This window comes from Thermobia domestica, chromosome 8, assembly GCF_964235325.1.
Source record: "Thermobia domestica chromosome 8, izTheDome1.hap1.1, whole genome shotgun sequence".
NCBI classification, from domain to species: Eukaryota; Metazoa; Arthropoda; class Insecta; order Zygentoma; family Lepismatidae; genus Thermobia; species Thermobia domestica.
Window position 1 is genome coordinate 1,785,378 of NC_137461.1, and position 15,627 is coordinate 1,801,004.

General features: G+C 34.3%; 1 protein-coding gene across 1 annotated transcript in view; it reads left to right on the forward strand.

The window, feature by feature from the left end:
- The window catches only part of LOC145692629 (uncharacterized), a 32,776-nt gene extending 21,361 nt beyond the window's left edge, over positions 1 to 11,415 (forward strand). Inside the window, exon 3 of the mRNA XM_081767964.1 lies at positions 5,705 to 11,415. Within this exon, the coding sequence (XP_081624090.1) occupies positions 5,705 to 5,960 (256 nt within the window). The 3' untranslated portion in view covers positions 5,961 to 11,415. The remainder of the gene's footprint in view (positions 1 to 5,704) is intronic.
- The last annotated feature ends 4,212 nt before the right edge of the window (positions 11,416 to 15,627 follow it).

Here is a 15,627-nt window from a genome sequence, read left to right on the forward strand (position 1 = left end):
GTTTTACCAATACAGACAGGGTAAACAAATACTTACAACCATTTCCTGAATTCCTGTACGTGCTTTTTCTTATTCACATTTTCCTTCACCAATCCTTTATCAGGGTAGTGTTGTGGCCATTGACATCCATGAACAAATCGTGGAAATCCGTGTGCTTCTTTGTCTCCAGTCACAAATACAGAACATCTGCCTCTCATATGGGAATACGAAAGAGTTAAGAGAAATAATAAAAGAGTATTTTGCGTGGCCAAGATACGCAGGTAATCATTATCATTATAGGGTAAACATTGCTTCAATGCGGCCAACTTCCAAGATAGACAGGTGACCAACTTAGAGAGTAATAAGTAACGAATGTCTTATGGGAAAATGCAGGTTGAAGACGAACCAGGCCAAGATGAACAGGTGGCCAAGTTAGAGAGCTGGCGAAGTTGACAGGTTTTACTTTATTTTGTTCCGTTTATGTACTTAGTTTTCAGTAGAGTTCCCTTAACCAGGATATATGTGCTGGTTACAGGAATGGCTTCCCAAAACCAGAATCTGGTGGCAGGAGGTTACACGCTGTTGGTTATAAGAGAAAATAACAGAAGGTAAAATACCCTAAGGAAGACCGTAATTCAAATATAGGATAGAGTAGTGCATGATGTAAGAAAGAAAAAGTACATGGAAATGAAAATTGTGGTTCAGGATCAGGGTTGACTGGTTTAAATCATGATTTAAATCTTGGTTTAAACCAGCTGACTTAAAATAAGCTTTAAATTGTGTGAACTTCATGGTGACGTTTCCACATCAAACCATCTGCATTAGTTTTATATCCTTTTCATCTTTTAATCAAGGCGTCCCATGTTCAATTCTCGGTCGAACCACAACCCTTCTTTCAAGTGTAAACCAAGTAGCGCTTCGGATGTCACTTTAAGCGAAAGTCTTCTCCTTAATAACCTAGGTATTACATTAGGATGTTAAGCCTAAACATACGAAACGAAACCAAATTGTATATTTCTGCTTGCGTGAATGCCTGTTGTTTTATAAAGAAGCCAAGGCTGCTTAAATATATTGATAGAAATTACCAAAATTTATCGCCTACCTACGTAGCTTCCAACATTAGCTTGGATTGGACTTTGTTTTAATTTTATTGAATGATATCTACATACTAAATTTATTACTTAATACCTCAGTTTTAGCGTACTTATTATGATACATTGACCTTTAAATTTTACATGCAAAACAACAACGGGATTTTCCCGTTATTGTTTTGTATTTAAAGTAATAACAGGATTTTCTCAATCGTTAAGGCGAGAGTTTTCCGATTTATATATAATTCTGTATAATGATTTCACTTGTGCAACTATATCTTTTTGTCCTTCTAAAATGACTCTTGACAATTAAACTAACAAGTAGGCCTACGTAAAGATCAGTACAATGTATTTTTATCAGGAGTCCTTCGTGAGTCGGCAGACTCATCGCATTTGTGGCCAATCAGTCCCGATTTCGAGTCCAAATAAAGGACAATTTCTCTTGGATGTAAGCCGAGAAACGGTTTGGATTCCGCCTTAAACTTATGTGACCATTTCCAGCATAATCCGGTTGTTGCATAATAACACCAAGGCGAAACAAACTTATTTCTGTCCATATGTAATATAAATAGATAGAGCAAATTATTATTATTTAAAAAAAAAAAGTGGGTTCTCAAAATAAATTATGGTTTGTGCAAACCTTGCTCAAGATTGGGAGAATGTTTTCCATAAGTTTGCGCCAATGGAAAGTTATGTTATTAAGTATTAAGTTCTTGAAACCAGATATTTGAGAACTTTTATACAAGGGTGTATGCACCATGAGCATGAGTACACTCGCATTTTTAATGCCGAAAGAAAGAAAGAAGAAAAAAAAGTGTCTTTCGTGAACGAAATAGTATGTTTCCTTGCTTATAATAAGTTTGGTGTTGTACAACCCATCAAAACCAAATGATCACAAAAGTAAGTCGCAAGCACTGAAATCTCGTAGTCAGGCAGCGCAAATAGTGTTATATATTGTGAATACAGGTTAAGTTGCATAATTTTACCTGCAAGCAAACAATGCAATGTTAGTTTGGAAAAATAATCTTGATGCGAGCGGTCTCACTAGAGATGACTGCAAAGTAGAACATTGAATTTGGGGATAACCTATATATTTCCTGAAAGGGTTTGTCGAGTAAGTTCCAAAACAGGTTTTAATTCCCTGTCCGGAAGTTACCCCACCCCTTCAGGGTTGGAAATATATAGAACAACATGACCTTGAGCTATATATCAAAGTACTCGGCGTGACCTGTATATTAAGAATATAATATGCACTACTCACTTATATCAAGGTAATAAAGCCAAAAAATGATTATTTTACTATAAAATCTTATATTAGTGAATGTCACTATCACGCCGTAGAGTAATCGTGAGGCAGTGAGAGTTACGTGGCCCTCACACCTTAAAAACAAAGGCCAAGCGCTGGTAGCGCCGTCTTGCCAGGACCATGACATGTGAGTTACATGACTCTCATACATAGCCAAACTCCGGCAAACAACATCCAGTCGGAGCCTTCTTCCTTCTCATTACCCGGTTCATTTCGTGGCTAGAGGGCTTAAACCCTGAATGGTGACCAATGAAGTTTATATAGCTACAAAGAAAACGCTGTTCGGATCGAGTAAATGAGCTCAAACTATCATCACGACTAGTTTTCTCTAATTAGTAACTCTATTGAACGTTTTTCTGATGTATCAAACAACTCGTCTAGATGAGCAGTTGACGAATATGTAACGAATGTACTAATTTGACAACGTATATAGGTGAAATCTTGGAGAATATAGAAATTGAAATACGTACACTGAATGTCATATCTAGCCATAACAATGAGTCACATTAGTTGTGATACCAAATGACTTACTCTTCACTATATATTATGGCTGTGCTTTTCTCAACTTTATAGGTCCACTAATATAGGATATTTATAGTAAAATAATTATGTTTTTTTGGTTTTATTCATTACTATAGTACAGTGTTTCTCAAAGTGTGAGTCGCGGGCCGTTTTTTGGTGGGTCGCCAGGAGTTTTTCATTTTAATTATGGACATTTTGTTTTGATGCAGGAACATGTGTTAAAGTACTATTCAGAAAATAAAGATTGGAAACGTTTGTTAATGTGAACAGTAAGTGGTTACTCAGAGCCCTTCCCTGTTGTACAGTCAGTAGAAATGCTGAGTTAGGATGGAGAGTGGATGAGTCAAAATCTGTCACGGGATAGGGCATTGCGTCGGGAGTAGTGTTAGTTCTGCGTTACCTTTCTATGGAAAAATTAGATATGATTTTCAAAATTTAATTGCTTTGAAATACACCATCATTACGTCGAATGTCAATGTGTAATTGAATAAAAGTAGGTGGGCCACAAAATACTTTTCAATATTTAATGTGGGTCCCGGTAACAAGTTTGAGAACCTCTGCTATAGGATATAATTCAGTAGTGCATATTATATTCTTAATCTACTAGTCATGCAGATCACTTTGATATATAGGGCATGTGGATCAAGTTGTTCTATATATTTCCACTCTGAAGGGGTGGGGTAACTTCCGGTCAAGGAATTGAAACTTGTTTTGGAACTTACTGGACAAACTCTTTCAGGAAATATATAAGTTATTCTCAGATTGAAGGTTCAACTTTGGGGACATCCCTGGTCAGTTCCATTCCTGGTGAGGAAACTCGCTCGAGAAAGCTTTTTCAAGCCAGCCATCCTGCGTGAGGTTTCCTCATTTACACCGGACAAATGCTGGGATGGTACCTAACATAATGGTTACAGACCGCTTCCCTCAAGTCCGCGGGTAATGTGATTGCCAAAGGACGACATCTCTCATACATGACTGGTTTAGATAGGTTACACCTGCCAATAATGTCCAGAAATATAATTCTTAACCTAATTCTGAAAAGCTAATAGAGCGAATGTGTTCTATGAAGTCGTTAGTCAAGGTGAAAACAAATCATGATTTTTTAAATATATTTTTTGTTGATTTTTTTTATTTAAATCGATTTTTTTTATTTAAATCACATCTTTCTCCTCGTATAATACAAGTCGCGAACTAAAGAAAAAATATTAGGTATTAGTATTAAATGTTAATTGCGCCACTTAAGTGAAACCTATTTCAATCCCAAACAATGTTTCTTAAGCATTAAAGAAAAAGTGCAGCAACATTTATCAGTAGGGCAACCCAAAAGCATAAAAAGCATAACAGCAATTTACACATATGGTTGGTACCTTGAACATGGTTGTGGTTGTCTAAGGGTCCAGAAGAAACTAATTTTAAAAGCATAATTTAAAATCTATATAGCAAAATTCTTGGAAAATTCTGTTTAACTGCAAGTTTAACATACTGAATTAATATTTTTTTTAAATCAATATTTAGAATGCAAAACCATTGAGAACATAACAATGCGACAATGAAAAGTTTATTTTTATTTCTGTATACTTTTCGGTGTAATTCTTTAATGTGGTTAAAGCAAAAAAGGGAAAGAAGAGACCTTTACGCCAACAGTGAATAGCACACAAGAAGTGCAAACTATATTGTTATGTGTACCTCTTGAGCACTTTCTGTACTTTTTGTTGGCATCTCTTACTTTCCCTTTCTGTATATATGCACCTCGAAGGCGCATACAAGTGATAGATAAAACTGACTCGAGTAAAGCATATCTCTTTACAGTGCATTAAGTAGAAAGTTCATTAAATATTAAACAAGCTGGTTGCGTAAAATATTAATAAATTGATCAAGATATTTAGAACATTTAATGTATAGTAAATATTACACATTATACACGTTTAATATAAAACAATGATTGAAATTAACAATAAAGCATAATTTGGAAAAAATAAAGCTTAATTAAACAAAAATAAAGCATAATGTGGGTTGCTCTATTTATCAACCAAAGTTATTAATATCTGGCAGGAACATATATATATATATAAATCGGGCGGTCCGTAATTAGCTTGCGGCACGAAATACGTATAAAATACATAAATTTCGTCTAATGTTATGTAAAATGTATAAAATTTTTAAGTTTCGGAGAGGAGATCGGACTTCCTGAAATACGCCCTTGTTATCTGCGAGCAAACAGACACGCACACACAAGAATTTTCGTTCTAAATATCGAATGGAGATTTCCCCTGTGGAGCAATGGTTAAGTTCGTCGCCTTATATCAAGAAGGTTCCGAGTTCGAACCCTGGTGAGTACTAAATTGGTTAGAAATTTACATTAAACTATAAGTCCCTAGCAGTTTTGAATTCAGACTTTATAGTCAGTGGGGTACTAATAAGGTTCAAGGGGGTTCTCGAACACCGTTACTTCATATACACACCTTAACTTACGTAACTTTTTATGCAACTCAGGGAGATGACACCAGAACAGTAAGGGAATTAATTTATTTTCACTTCAAATTAATTTATTTCGGAATTTGATTTAAATCAACAATTTTTATTGAAAAAATCAGGTGATTTAAATCAATCCACTCTCTTGTTAATTGTGGAACTTACTACATGAATAAGCTGAATAGAAAAGTCAATACGCTTATTTTCTTTTTCAGTTCTACTGAATTATGTTGTAGTATCAACAGTATTCATTATTCTAATTTGTAGTTTCTTAATACAAAGAGCACTGTAGGGAGAAGTGTTGGTCATTATTAAATTATTATTATTTTTTCAGACATGGTTTTTCACCAAAAGGCTGGGAGAATTACAATCCAGTGTTCTCATCTTCTACTCAAGATCCTGGTACGAGAGACTCTGGGCATCCTCGACAAGGGTTGTGTCTTTTGAAGCCTTCGATGGAACCGCAAATCTACAGCCCTACGCAACAATTCCAACGCGATGTTCGGTCGGTTCAGTCAGGGATGAAGGAATTCGAGAGAGCTGCCCATAACGCTGTCAGACGAAGCTTAAGAAGCTACAATAATCCCTAGACAGGGTACACAAATATCTGAAAAGGATTTTTTTAGTATAAAATTCCATACCAAAAATATGTTGAAATACTCAACACTTTGTAATACATTCATTTTTGGGCAGATGTGATCTGCATTCTTCTTCAAGATGTATCACTGGTGAAGGATGAATTTTGTCTGAGATTTTATAATTGTACTATGTATATAGAGCTCTTATATCTTTTATATGTATATTTTATAGCTTGTGAGGCATGCTCGATAATTTTGTTTACTTAAGGTTAGTGTAAGTCGATGCCTTTGGAAGGAGCATTTACATTTATCTAGCAATGCCATGTTTATTTTTATGGTTTTGTTTTTTGATAGAAGTTTTTGTTTTGTATGCTTTTTATCGACTAACATGACGCTTTTTTGTTTTATTTCCTAACCAGATTGTAAGATGAATGCTCAAGTATGATACAATGTGTTTTACATATAAGTAAATCAGGGTATATTTCTATGCATGCAGTAAGCTTTAAATATTGACGTATCATTATAATGTCCCTTCTTAAAGACTGTCTTGCATCCTGTATGATCCGTCTCCATTATCGTAAAGAGCGTTAAGCTTCGATTTCGTACTGTTTAGTTTGGTGTAGCATTAATAACCCTTACTCAAAATAAGTACAAATACAGGGTTACCTATATCAGTGATTTCCAAAAGCTATATGGCAGTCGAAATTTAAGAAATAAATAATAAGTTGAGGGATACACTCGACAACCTGAGTTTGATCCCTTTTTGTTTTTCATAATACAGTAGACTCTCGAATATCCTGCCTAATGTGGTGGAAGAGCAGGCCGGATAACAAAAAATCCGGATAGGCCGGAGTTCTATGAACTCGTTTCTTTATGAACATTAAGCATACCCCAAGAACAATTTACGAATACAGTATTGTACGTACTGTAGGGTTATAATCAAGAACAGAGGCAAGCGTACTGTATTGAGGAGCGTTACGCACTGACGAAACAATGAACAAGGAGCAGAACGCTTTTTTCCTATCACAACTTGTATTTTGCACACGACACGTAGGAGGATCGTAGCAGATGCCCGCTTCCAGCGCCTTGTCTTCTTCATTTAATTACGATAAAAAGATAGGCCGGATAGTCGTGAGTCCACTGCATTAAATATCTATTTTATGTATGAATAAAAGCACACGGGTTACCTAAGTAGAAAAATAATTCTCCCTATTTCCAATTTTTAAAGAAAAGATGCATACTGAAGAGTTTAGAGGAAGATTGCCTTATTTTTCAGCGATCAATTTATTCTTTTGAAATGAGTCAAGTTTACCGCTTTGATTTAGTTTGCAGCTATAGGGCAAAAATATGCACGATATTTTTTTGCGCAGCTTTCAGATTATAACATTCTCGATATTTGTAAAGAAAAGTTTCTTATAAATGTACGATCCCAGTTTTATTATTATTATTATTATTATTATTATTATTATTATTATTATTATTCAGCAAATGCTTTGATTTTATGACAAAGCTCAGGATTTCTTTTCTTCATAGTTAGGAAAAGAATATACAGTAAACAGGCGTGAAAAGAAGTACAAGTTTTGTATATCGGCGTGAATTTGTAATCTTTTTCTTCGGCTTTTAAATATAACCAATTTTACTGAGTGTTTTTATACTGAAGAGACTTTTAGAGAGAAATATAAGTAAAACAAGGACAAACAATGGCTTAAATAAAAATAGAATGTTACCAAATTTTTATTTTTTTAAGTTGTTTATAGAACCAAAGTAGCATTCAGGTAAACAATAGATATCATAATGTAGAGCTTGGAAAAGAAATTCTTGCAGCTCAATCTCCATTAGCAGAACGGTTTAGCATGTGTAAACGCATAACTAAGAGTTAGAAGATACGGAAGGGGTGGAGCATCGCGAATGTTTGCTAAAATTTAAGGATGATATAATACTTTGAAAATGCCGATCCAGCAGTAAAGTAGCGGAAGGGTTATATATAGCCGAGATTTGTGGCGAGCTCTCTTGGTGGTGAGATGGTGTGGTGGAGAACGGCCTGCCAACTGCACCGAATTAAAGATCCGCATTACTAAATCCCATTTAGTACTGCATAAGAATGTAAATCAAATTCAGAGTTCATAATTATTGACATCTTGCCTCACTCATACCATTAAAAATGTACTTTTTACACCAAAATCTGCTGTTGTTTATATTTTCTGACTTTTACACAGGCCAGTACTTTATAACCTTAATTAGAGAAAACAAAATTATGTGCTGTGTTCACACATACAATCTATTATATAAAAGAGAACGCACAAATCCTTTGTTAGCTCATCACGCTAATACGGCTGAACCAATTTCTTTCATTTTTGGGGGGTTATTAGGATTTGGACCCTAGATGGTTTTTATCATATCACTTTAATTTTTAATTACCAGTGTCTTGAGATAATTGACCATTCAAGTGTCCATAACGTACAAATCCTTTGTTATTAGTTCATCATAGGTAAAAATAAACGTATTTATATGCAACCCGCATGACCGTGTCACTCGGCGGGTTAACATAAATGACAGGCGCTATAATGTTAACATTTACTGCAATTTGAAAGCGAAAAAGTAAAAATTATCTAAGTAACAAAGTTTATTGCGTTCCGGGGTGACCGCAGCGAAGCGGGGTGAACGCTGCTAGTTTTTAAATAAATGAAACAACGTAATACGTAGACCTAACTGTTAAATAAATGATTTGTACTTGTCTTACTCTTCATTTATAAATTATTATACAATGTAATGCTTTTTCTTGACAATGTAATGTTTTTATGAAGGGTTAGAGTAGCGTTTCCCAACCGGTGTGCCGCGAGGAAATCGAAACAAATTATTAATTCTATAGGTACCAAATTGCAAGACATAGGGGAAAATGTATATTTGTATTTCACATTACTATGAACCTACTATAAATCTACAATTTTAAGTTTCATACTGTGTTACTTTTCTGAACATTTCTAATGTTGAAAAACGTATTTATCATTGTCATAACCATTATTGCTTCTTTATTGTTGCAGACTATTTCGTAACTTGAAATTTTAATATATCATTCAATAAATTCAACAAAGCAAACATGCATACAAATTACCTACATTTGTGTTTTAAAGGTACAGGAGACTTGTTTATTTGTTCGTTATTTAGTGATCTTCCTTTTAGTGAAAGGTTAGATACAGTTTTCGAAAGAGAAAATGGATTTATAAAAACCCGAGTCCTATATTTCATTGTAATTGTTTTCTATTTTAAAATTAGAATGAAAAATAAGCATAATGATTTACCACGGGGGAAAACCTGTGATCGAGCTTTTTATTCTGTAAGAAGATCAGTAATCACAGAAAAATACCACGGTATTTTATATTTACAAATAATAATAATAGGATATATATATAAAATATGGGTGTGCCGCGAGAATTCAGGTTACACCTGTAGTGTGCTGCAAGTTGAAAAAGGTTGGGAAACGCTGGGTTAGAGGTCTGCACGGGCCGGAAGTTTTAGCCCGGGCCCGAGTCTGAAATATGTTTTAGCATTTAGGTCCGAGCTCGTGTGATAATCAAATGAGCCCGAATTAGAGATACGTTTAATAATTAACACAAAATTGTATTTTTATTTACAACACTAAGCAGTTTGATTTTGCAATTGTGCTTTAAAAGTTCTCCAGAAAGAACGCTCTAATAAATATCGTTGTGCAGTATATTTACAAAGTTAGACCGGAGAAATATAGTTGTATATTTAAAAGTTTACGGCCCGGCCCGAAGTGATATATGCTTTGTAGGTCCAAGTCCGAGCCCGTGCAGACCTCTAGAAGGCGTTGCAAGTCGAAGAGATGTTTAAAAAGATATTCCTAATTTTATTAGGGAGTTTTTAACTATTATGTCGGATAGTCGACAGTTTACTGTATTATAGTTTCTCAAAAATGTTTGTGTTCTGATTTTGTAAACCAAGTAGTGAGACTTTTTTTAAAAATTCATTCCTTATTGGAAAACCACTTTGCCGCAACTGAGAAGCTTCTATGTGCCGTGGTCTTCATGCAATCGTATGAGTTAAAGTCTCCGTGCTTTTCAACATATCACGTATTTAAGGATCCATTTAATTCTCAATGTTCTAAGTAGTTTCGTTTTTAATTACATCCAACACTCTTCTTTCCTCCAACAACCTTCTCATTCGTTCTTTGTTGGAGTACTAATTATTTTCTCATATGTTCTCCACACCCACATTTCGAAAAGCCTCTAAACAAAATAAAATATAATTAGTGCGAGCTACAGTTACAGATCTCTGTCCTGATTCGCGTATGCGCTTCCGGAGCAGGAGAGCTGGGATCGATTCCCGGCGGGAACTTATACCGTTCGGATCTCACGTTGACATCTAGATTCAACCCCAAACTCACCATTTCCAGTTGCAAGGATGAGCCCCCTCTTATCCAAGTTGTAGAGCTGCGAACTATATTTTAGTGTCCCATGAAATTCAGTTAAAATCGTACGATTTTTTAATAGAAATTTTCTTATGTATAATCGTTGAGTTGATGTTCCACTGTTGTTTACAGTTTCGAACATATATCAGTGTTCGTGCAATTTCGTTCTTTTGTCCAAATGATTTAAAGTTAGTTTTGTCTCAATAGATAATACGAACGTTTTTGAAAAGTTGTTCAAATGTTTGTCCCGTGGGATTTCGAATAAAGAACTTTAAAATCGGTGTGTGTGGCATTCCTAGTTTTTCTTGGAAAATTTGAAGTTACTCTAATATTAATTATTGTTCATTTTAGGAATTATATTGTACCATTATGTAAATTTTTATTCAGATAACTGAAATTTTGTAGGAAGCACTACAAGTGCATAAATATGTTGAAAACGAAAATAATGAACTTTTGGGACCACTGCTTACAAACTGTTTTCTGGCATTCTTTGCTTTTAGGGTAATGCGTAGTCAGCTTATCAGTTTTGCTTGCCGTTAATTCTGGCTTTCTAGTAGCTCCTCGGTTGCCCTCACGATGCTAAGTAGACACTGCAATGCCAAGACCATCTGATGAGTACAAACTCATCACTTATCTTTCTTCTGACCACACCCAACACTGCTTGACTTCGCTCATCTCACGAGAGGCGGTTTTCCAATGCAGCTAAGGCGTTGACAGTGAATAAGTATGTTACAATTGAATATATTGACTCAACTGTAGTGCTTTATTCACTTTTATATACGTGACTAATTACCGTAAGTGTTTTAACTATTATTACAGCTCAATGTGAAATTGAACAATGTAAGACTGTTTTAAATGCTTGATTTCTTCTTTGGTCTAAGCACAGATTACATAAACATTGGATATCTCAACGGGTAAAATGTCTCCTTGTAATAAAGCAGTATTATGCATTTATGAAGTAATTTTGTTACTATTGCATTGTACAAATCAGAAGCTTTATCAATAAAAGAATGAGGTCAGTACAATATATTATCTATAGTTGGGTGTTTCATTGTATTTAATACTTACTCCATTACCTAAATTATATGTTATAAGAAACGCGAATTCAAACAGAATTGTTGACGCAAGATTCTACCATTGTGTTGAGTGAAAAAATACATTTAATTTTGTTTCAAATAATTTCTAATATTATATTGCTTGAGGTTGAAACTGTCCACGAATAGGAGACAGATTAATCTCACGTGTTGATAGAGGGAAAGGCAGAAGGAAAACCAGGAAGAGGAAGACCAAGGATAGAATATGTAGATGCAGTTACGAAGATGAGACCTTGTCAAAGTATGAAACAGCTTTCCCAAGGAAGAGAAAATTTTTAAAATTTCCATGTTGCCCACCAACCTATGATTGAGGTGAGAAACAAGAAGAATCATCTCCCTTGAACATTTATACAACAATAATGTAAATGTTTTCAGATTTTCATGAAATTTAATTTTGTATGCATATATATATATATATATATATATATATATATATATATATATATATATATATATATATATATATATCGTATCTTTTATTTAGTGCGTGAAATATTTAATTCACTATTAAGAGCCTAACATACTAAATATAATACAAAATTTAACATTTTTCTTTTGCTTGTTTATTCGTAAGTGAAAGGAGATAATGAAATGCAACTTACCACAATTATAGATAATGTTATTCTACAACAGAAAATATGAACCTCAAGAATTTTAGTCGCTGCCTTAACGTAGATTTTGGGAGAAATGTTATTCTGGCATCACTGTAATTTCTATGGATGGCAACACTGAAAATTCTTCAGATTCATATTTTCTATTGTTGTAGAATAACATTATCCATGATTCTGGTAAGTTGCATTTCATTATCTCCTTTCACTTATGAATAAACAAGCAAAAGAAAATTGGTAAATTTTGTATTATTCTTAGTACGTCAGGCTCTTAACTGTGTTGTTTTGGTGTTCCGTGACACCTTCCTCAGCAGATGTGTACAATTTAGTTCACATAAAAGTTTTCGCTTGCACTGTAAAGAACAAATACGTCAAAACCTTCTTGATATGATGTACATTCCTTGCAGTAGAATTCTCTTCTTTCGAAGGTCTTATTTCTGTTATATATGTATAAACCTATGCATAACATTTTTACGAAGACACAATTTTGTACTAATTTGGAGAAATCATGTTAGTCCTTCAAAAGAAAAAGAAGAAACACAAGAAATCACTCTTATAGTGCTACTTCACAATAAATTGGCTATTTACTATATAATGTAAACATTTATGTTTTGATAACTTCTCAGGAAGTTAAAGAAATGTGTAATCATCGAGGTTCAACATGCATGTAATGATTAACCTTTAGAGGCCCACCAGAGATTTTAACAAAATCTCGTAGACTCACGTTGGGGGCTCTGGTGACCCCCTATATTACAGAATCATTCATACACCGTTGGAAAGCTTATAGACCACAGATTCCAACGAGGTACATAGATGCAATTCCCACTATATTCGTGGAAGAAACAAAGATTCATAAAAAATAAGAAAATGACTGCGCGGCCCTAGCAGCCAGCCTACGCCGACAAAATGATGCTAATATGTAGGCCAGACACTTGTGACAATAATATAAAACAAAATGGTAACCATTGCTGCAATACAAAGCGAGATAAAAATTCATAACGAAATTCGTACAAAAACGCCCTGTGCATTCCTCATATCCAATATTCGACCTCAATCCCTCTACTCGTTTCAAAATTAACATGGCATTTCTAGACATTTTCTACGTTCTATCTTCCACCCTGTATACTAGGGTCTGCCAGTAAATATCCTCTTTTTCTCTGTGTCTTTTGGTGCTGAATCCAGTGCTAGCAATTATTTTAAGCAATTGAATTCACCAAATCGGAATGGTCTCTTGTCAATGTTTTGTTCCAGATTTGGACATAGGACCACTTGACCAGGAAGAAGTATCCGCCAAGTTAAAAGACAACTCATGGACAACAATTCTTTTAACTATTATTTTATGATGCTTTATTCATGGTTTATGTTAACTGAGGCGAACACAGTGTGCAGTCCAATTCAGAATTGCCACTATTACTAACAACTGAAGTATTCTTGTGATCATAACAGAAAATAATGTCTACTTTCATTTTTTAATTATACCAACCTGAAGAATAATCTCGAACATCTATGGACAAAATATAATTCATCTTCACAACTTTCTATCATTTTCCTTAATATTTACAAGCAGAAACAAAATTCATCAGTCAGTCTTTTAAATATAAACAAATGGAAGGAGATACTCAGCCATGAAACAATGCAATACAAGTACTACGGACAATGTACAGAGTGATCTACAAAAGGCCTCTGAATTCAAATATTTCTGTTAACTTCTGTATTCAACGGACTTTTTTTTATTTAATTTTGAAGAAAGCAATTTTCACAAATACATTTATTACTTAAAAGTTCTGAACTTTAATATCTCTGTTTATGTTCTTGGAATAAGAGAAAATCTGCCTTGCTGTACAAGCATGTGCCATGCGTAGTGTTGTGAAGACCTGGAAAAAACCGGAAATTTTGGGTAAAAAACAATTTTTTTTTAGTTTTTTCCCCGAGCGCGGAAAAAACGGAAAATTTGGAAAAAATTGAAATTTTCGAACATTTTACTACATTATGCTTTTTGTAGCGAAAACTATCTTATATTTACTAGTTTACCCCAAAAACTCTGGATTTGACACTAATATGTGTCAGTTTCGATCATTTTTATTTATCTTCTCACCCTCAAGTAGCGGGCCTGAATTTGGATTTAAACGGCATCGAAAGTGTCAGTGTTCATCTCAGCGGTCCTAAAAAGTATGGACTCGACACTAAAATGGATCATTTTTATATATCTCCCCTCCCCAATTTGCGGGAATAAATTTAGATTTAAACGGCATCGAAAGTGTCACTGTTCACCTCAGCGACCACGAAAACTATGGATTCGTCACTAATGTCGACCATTTTCCATCATTTTTATGTAGCTCCTCCTTCCCCCACGTTGGAGTGCTGAATTTGGATTTAAGCGGCATCGGAAGTGTCATTGTCCATCTCAGAAATCCCAAAAACAATGGATTCGACACTAAGTCGGTCATTTTCAATATATCTTCCCCTTACTTCCTTCAAGTTGCACCTTCAAAGTAAAATGATAAAAAAAACATCCCAGGTCCAAACCTCATCTATGTTGAAAATTTCATCGAGATCGGTCTGATGGTTCAAGAGTTCTTAATTACAAATAGTCACTTTTATTTATATATATATAGATAATTTGTCGCACTAGAATACAAGTGTGTGTTTACATACAAAATTTTGTACATAAAGTTTATATATAAATCTATATTAGAATTTAAATAATAGTTATTAAATGTTTTAGTGCATGAGTATTAGTGAAATTTGCCTGCTGCTGTCTCTTTTGAGAAGTAATTTGTTTAAAATTAACAAAATTTCACCTGTTCAAAGATCACCTTAAGAACTCAGTTTCATTCAAGAGCTCATGATGGTAGACGTGTATGCAGCTGTTAAAAGTCCTGTGATTAATGGACAACCACGAATAAACGACTGAAAAGCATATAGAGGAAATGAGTGCAGACTATTAATTTTCAAAAGAATAATTACAACAGTTTTATTTTCGAATGCTTCTTTTTTAAATATTCGCAATATTGAAATTTCTCAACATACATTTTTCACGCGTTTGAAAAAACAAACGTTTCCATTACTAGTAAAATTAACCTAATACAAAGATTTATATTATTTTCCCAATTTTTCCGGAAAGAAACTGAAAGAAAAAAAAAAGTTTTTACCAACACGTTAAAAATTTCCGGAAATTTTACAACACTAGCCATGCGTAGGAATTTCTTTAAGTTAACTCGATTTTTGGGGAGATTGTAGCCTGGAAAGAAGGCAAGAATTGAGTACAGCGCTTGAGGTGGATATCGTATATAGAGAGACTCACGCCCCTAGGTTTTGTGGTATTCATTTACAATGATTTTTAATAACAGCTGTGACAAGATTGGCTTATTCATTTGGACTTTTACGTCCCTCTTCAGAACCAATGTGATATGAAATGGAGATCTGCAGGTGAACATAAGATCCGAACATACGCTTCCCACACCAACGTGAAACGCTCATCATTCGGCAACAAGGGATCTCTTTTGTCAGCATTGATGCTCCTGATGAAAATAGATGCAACATCAAGT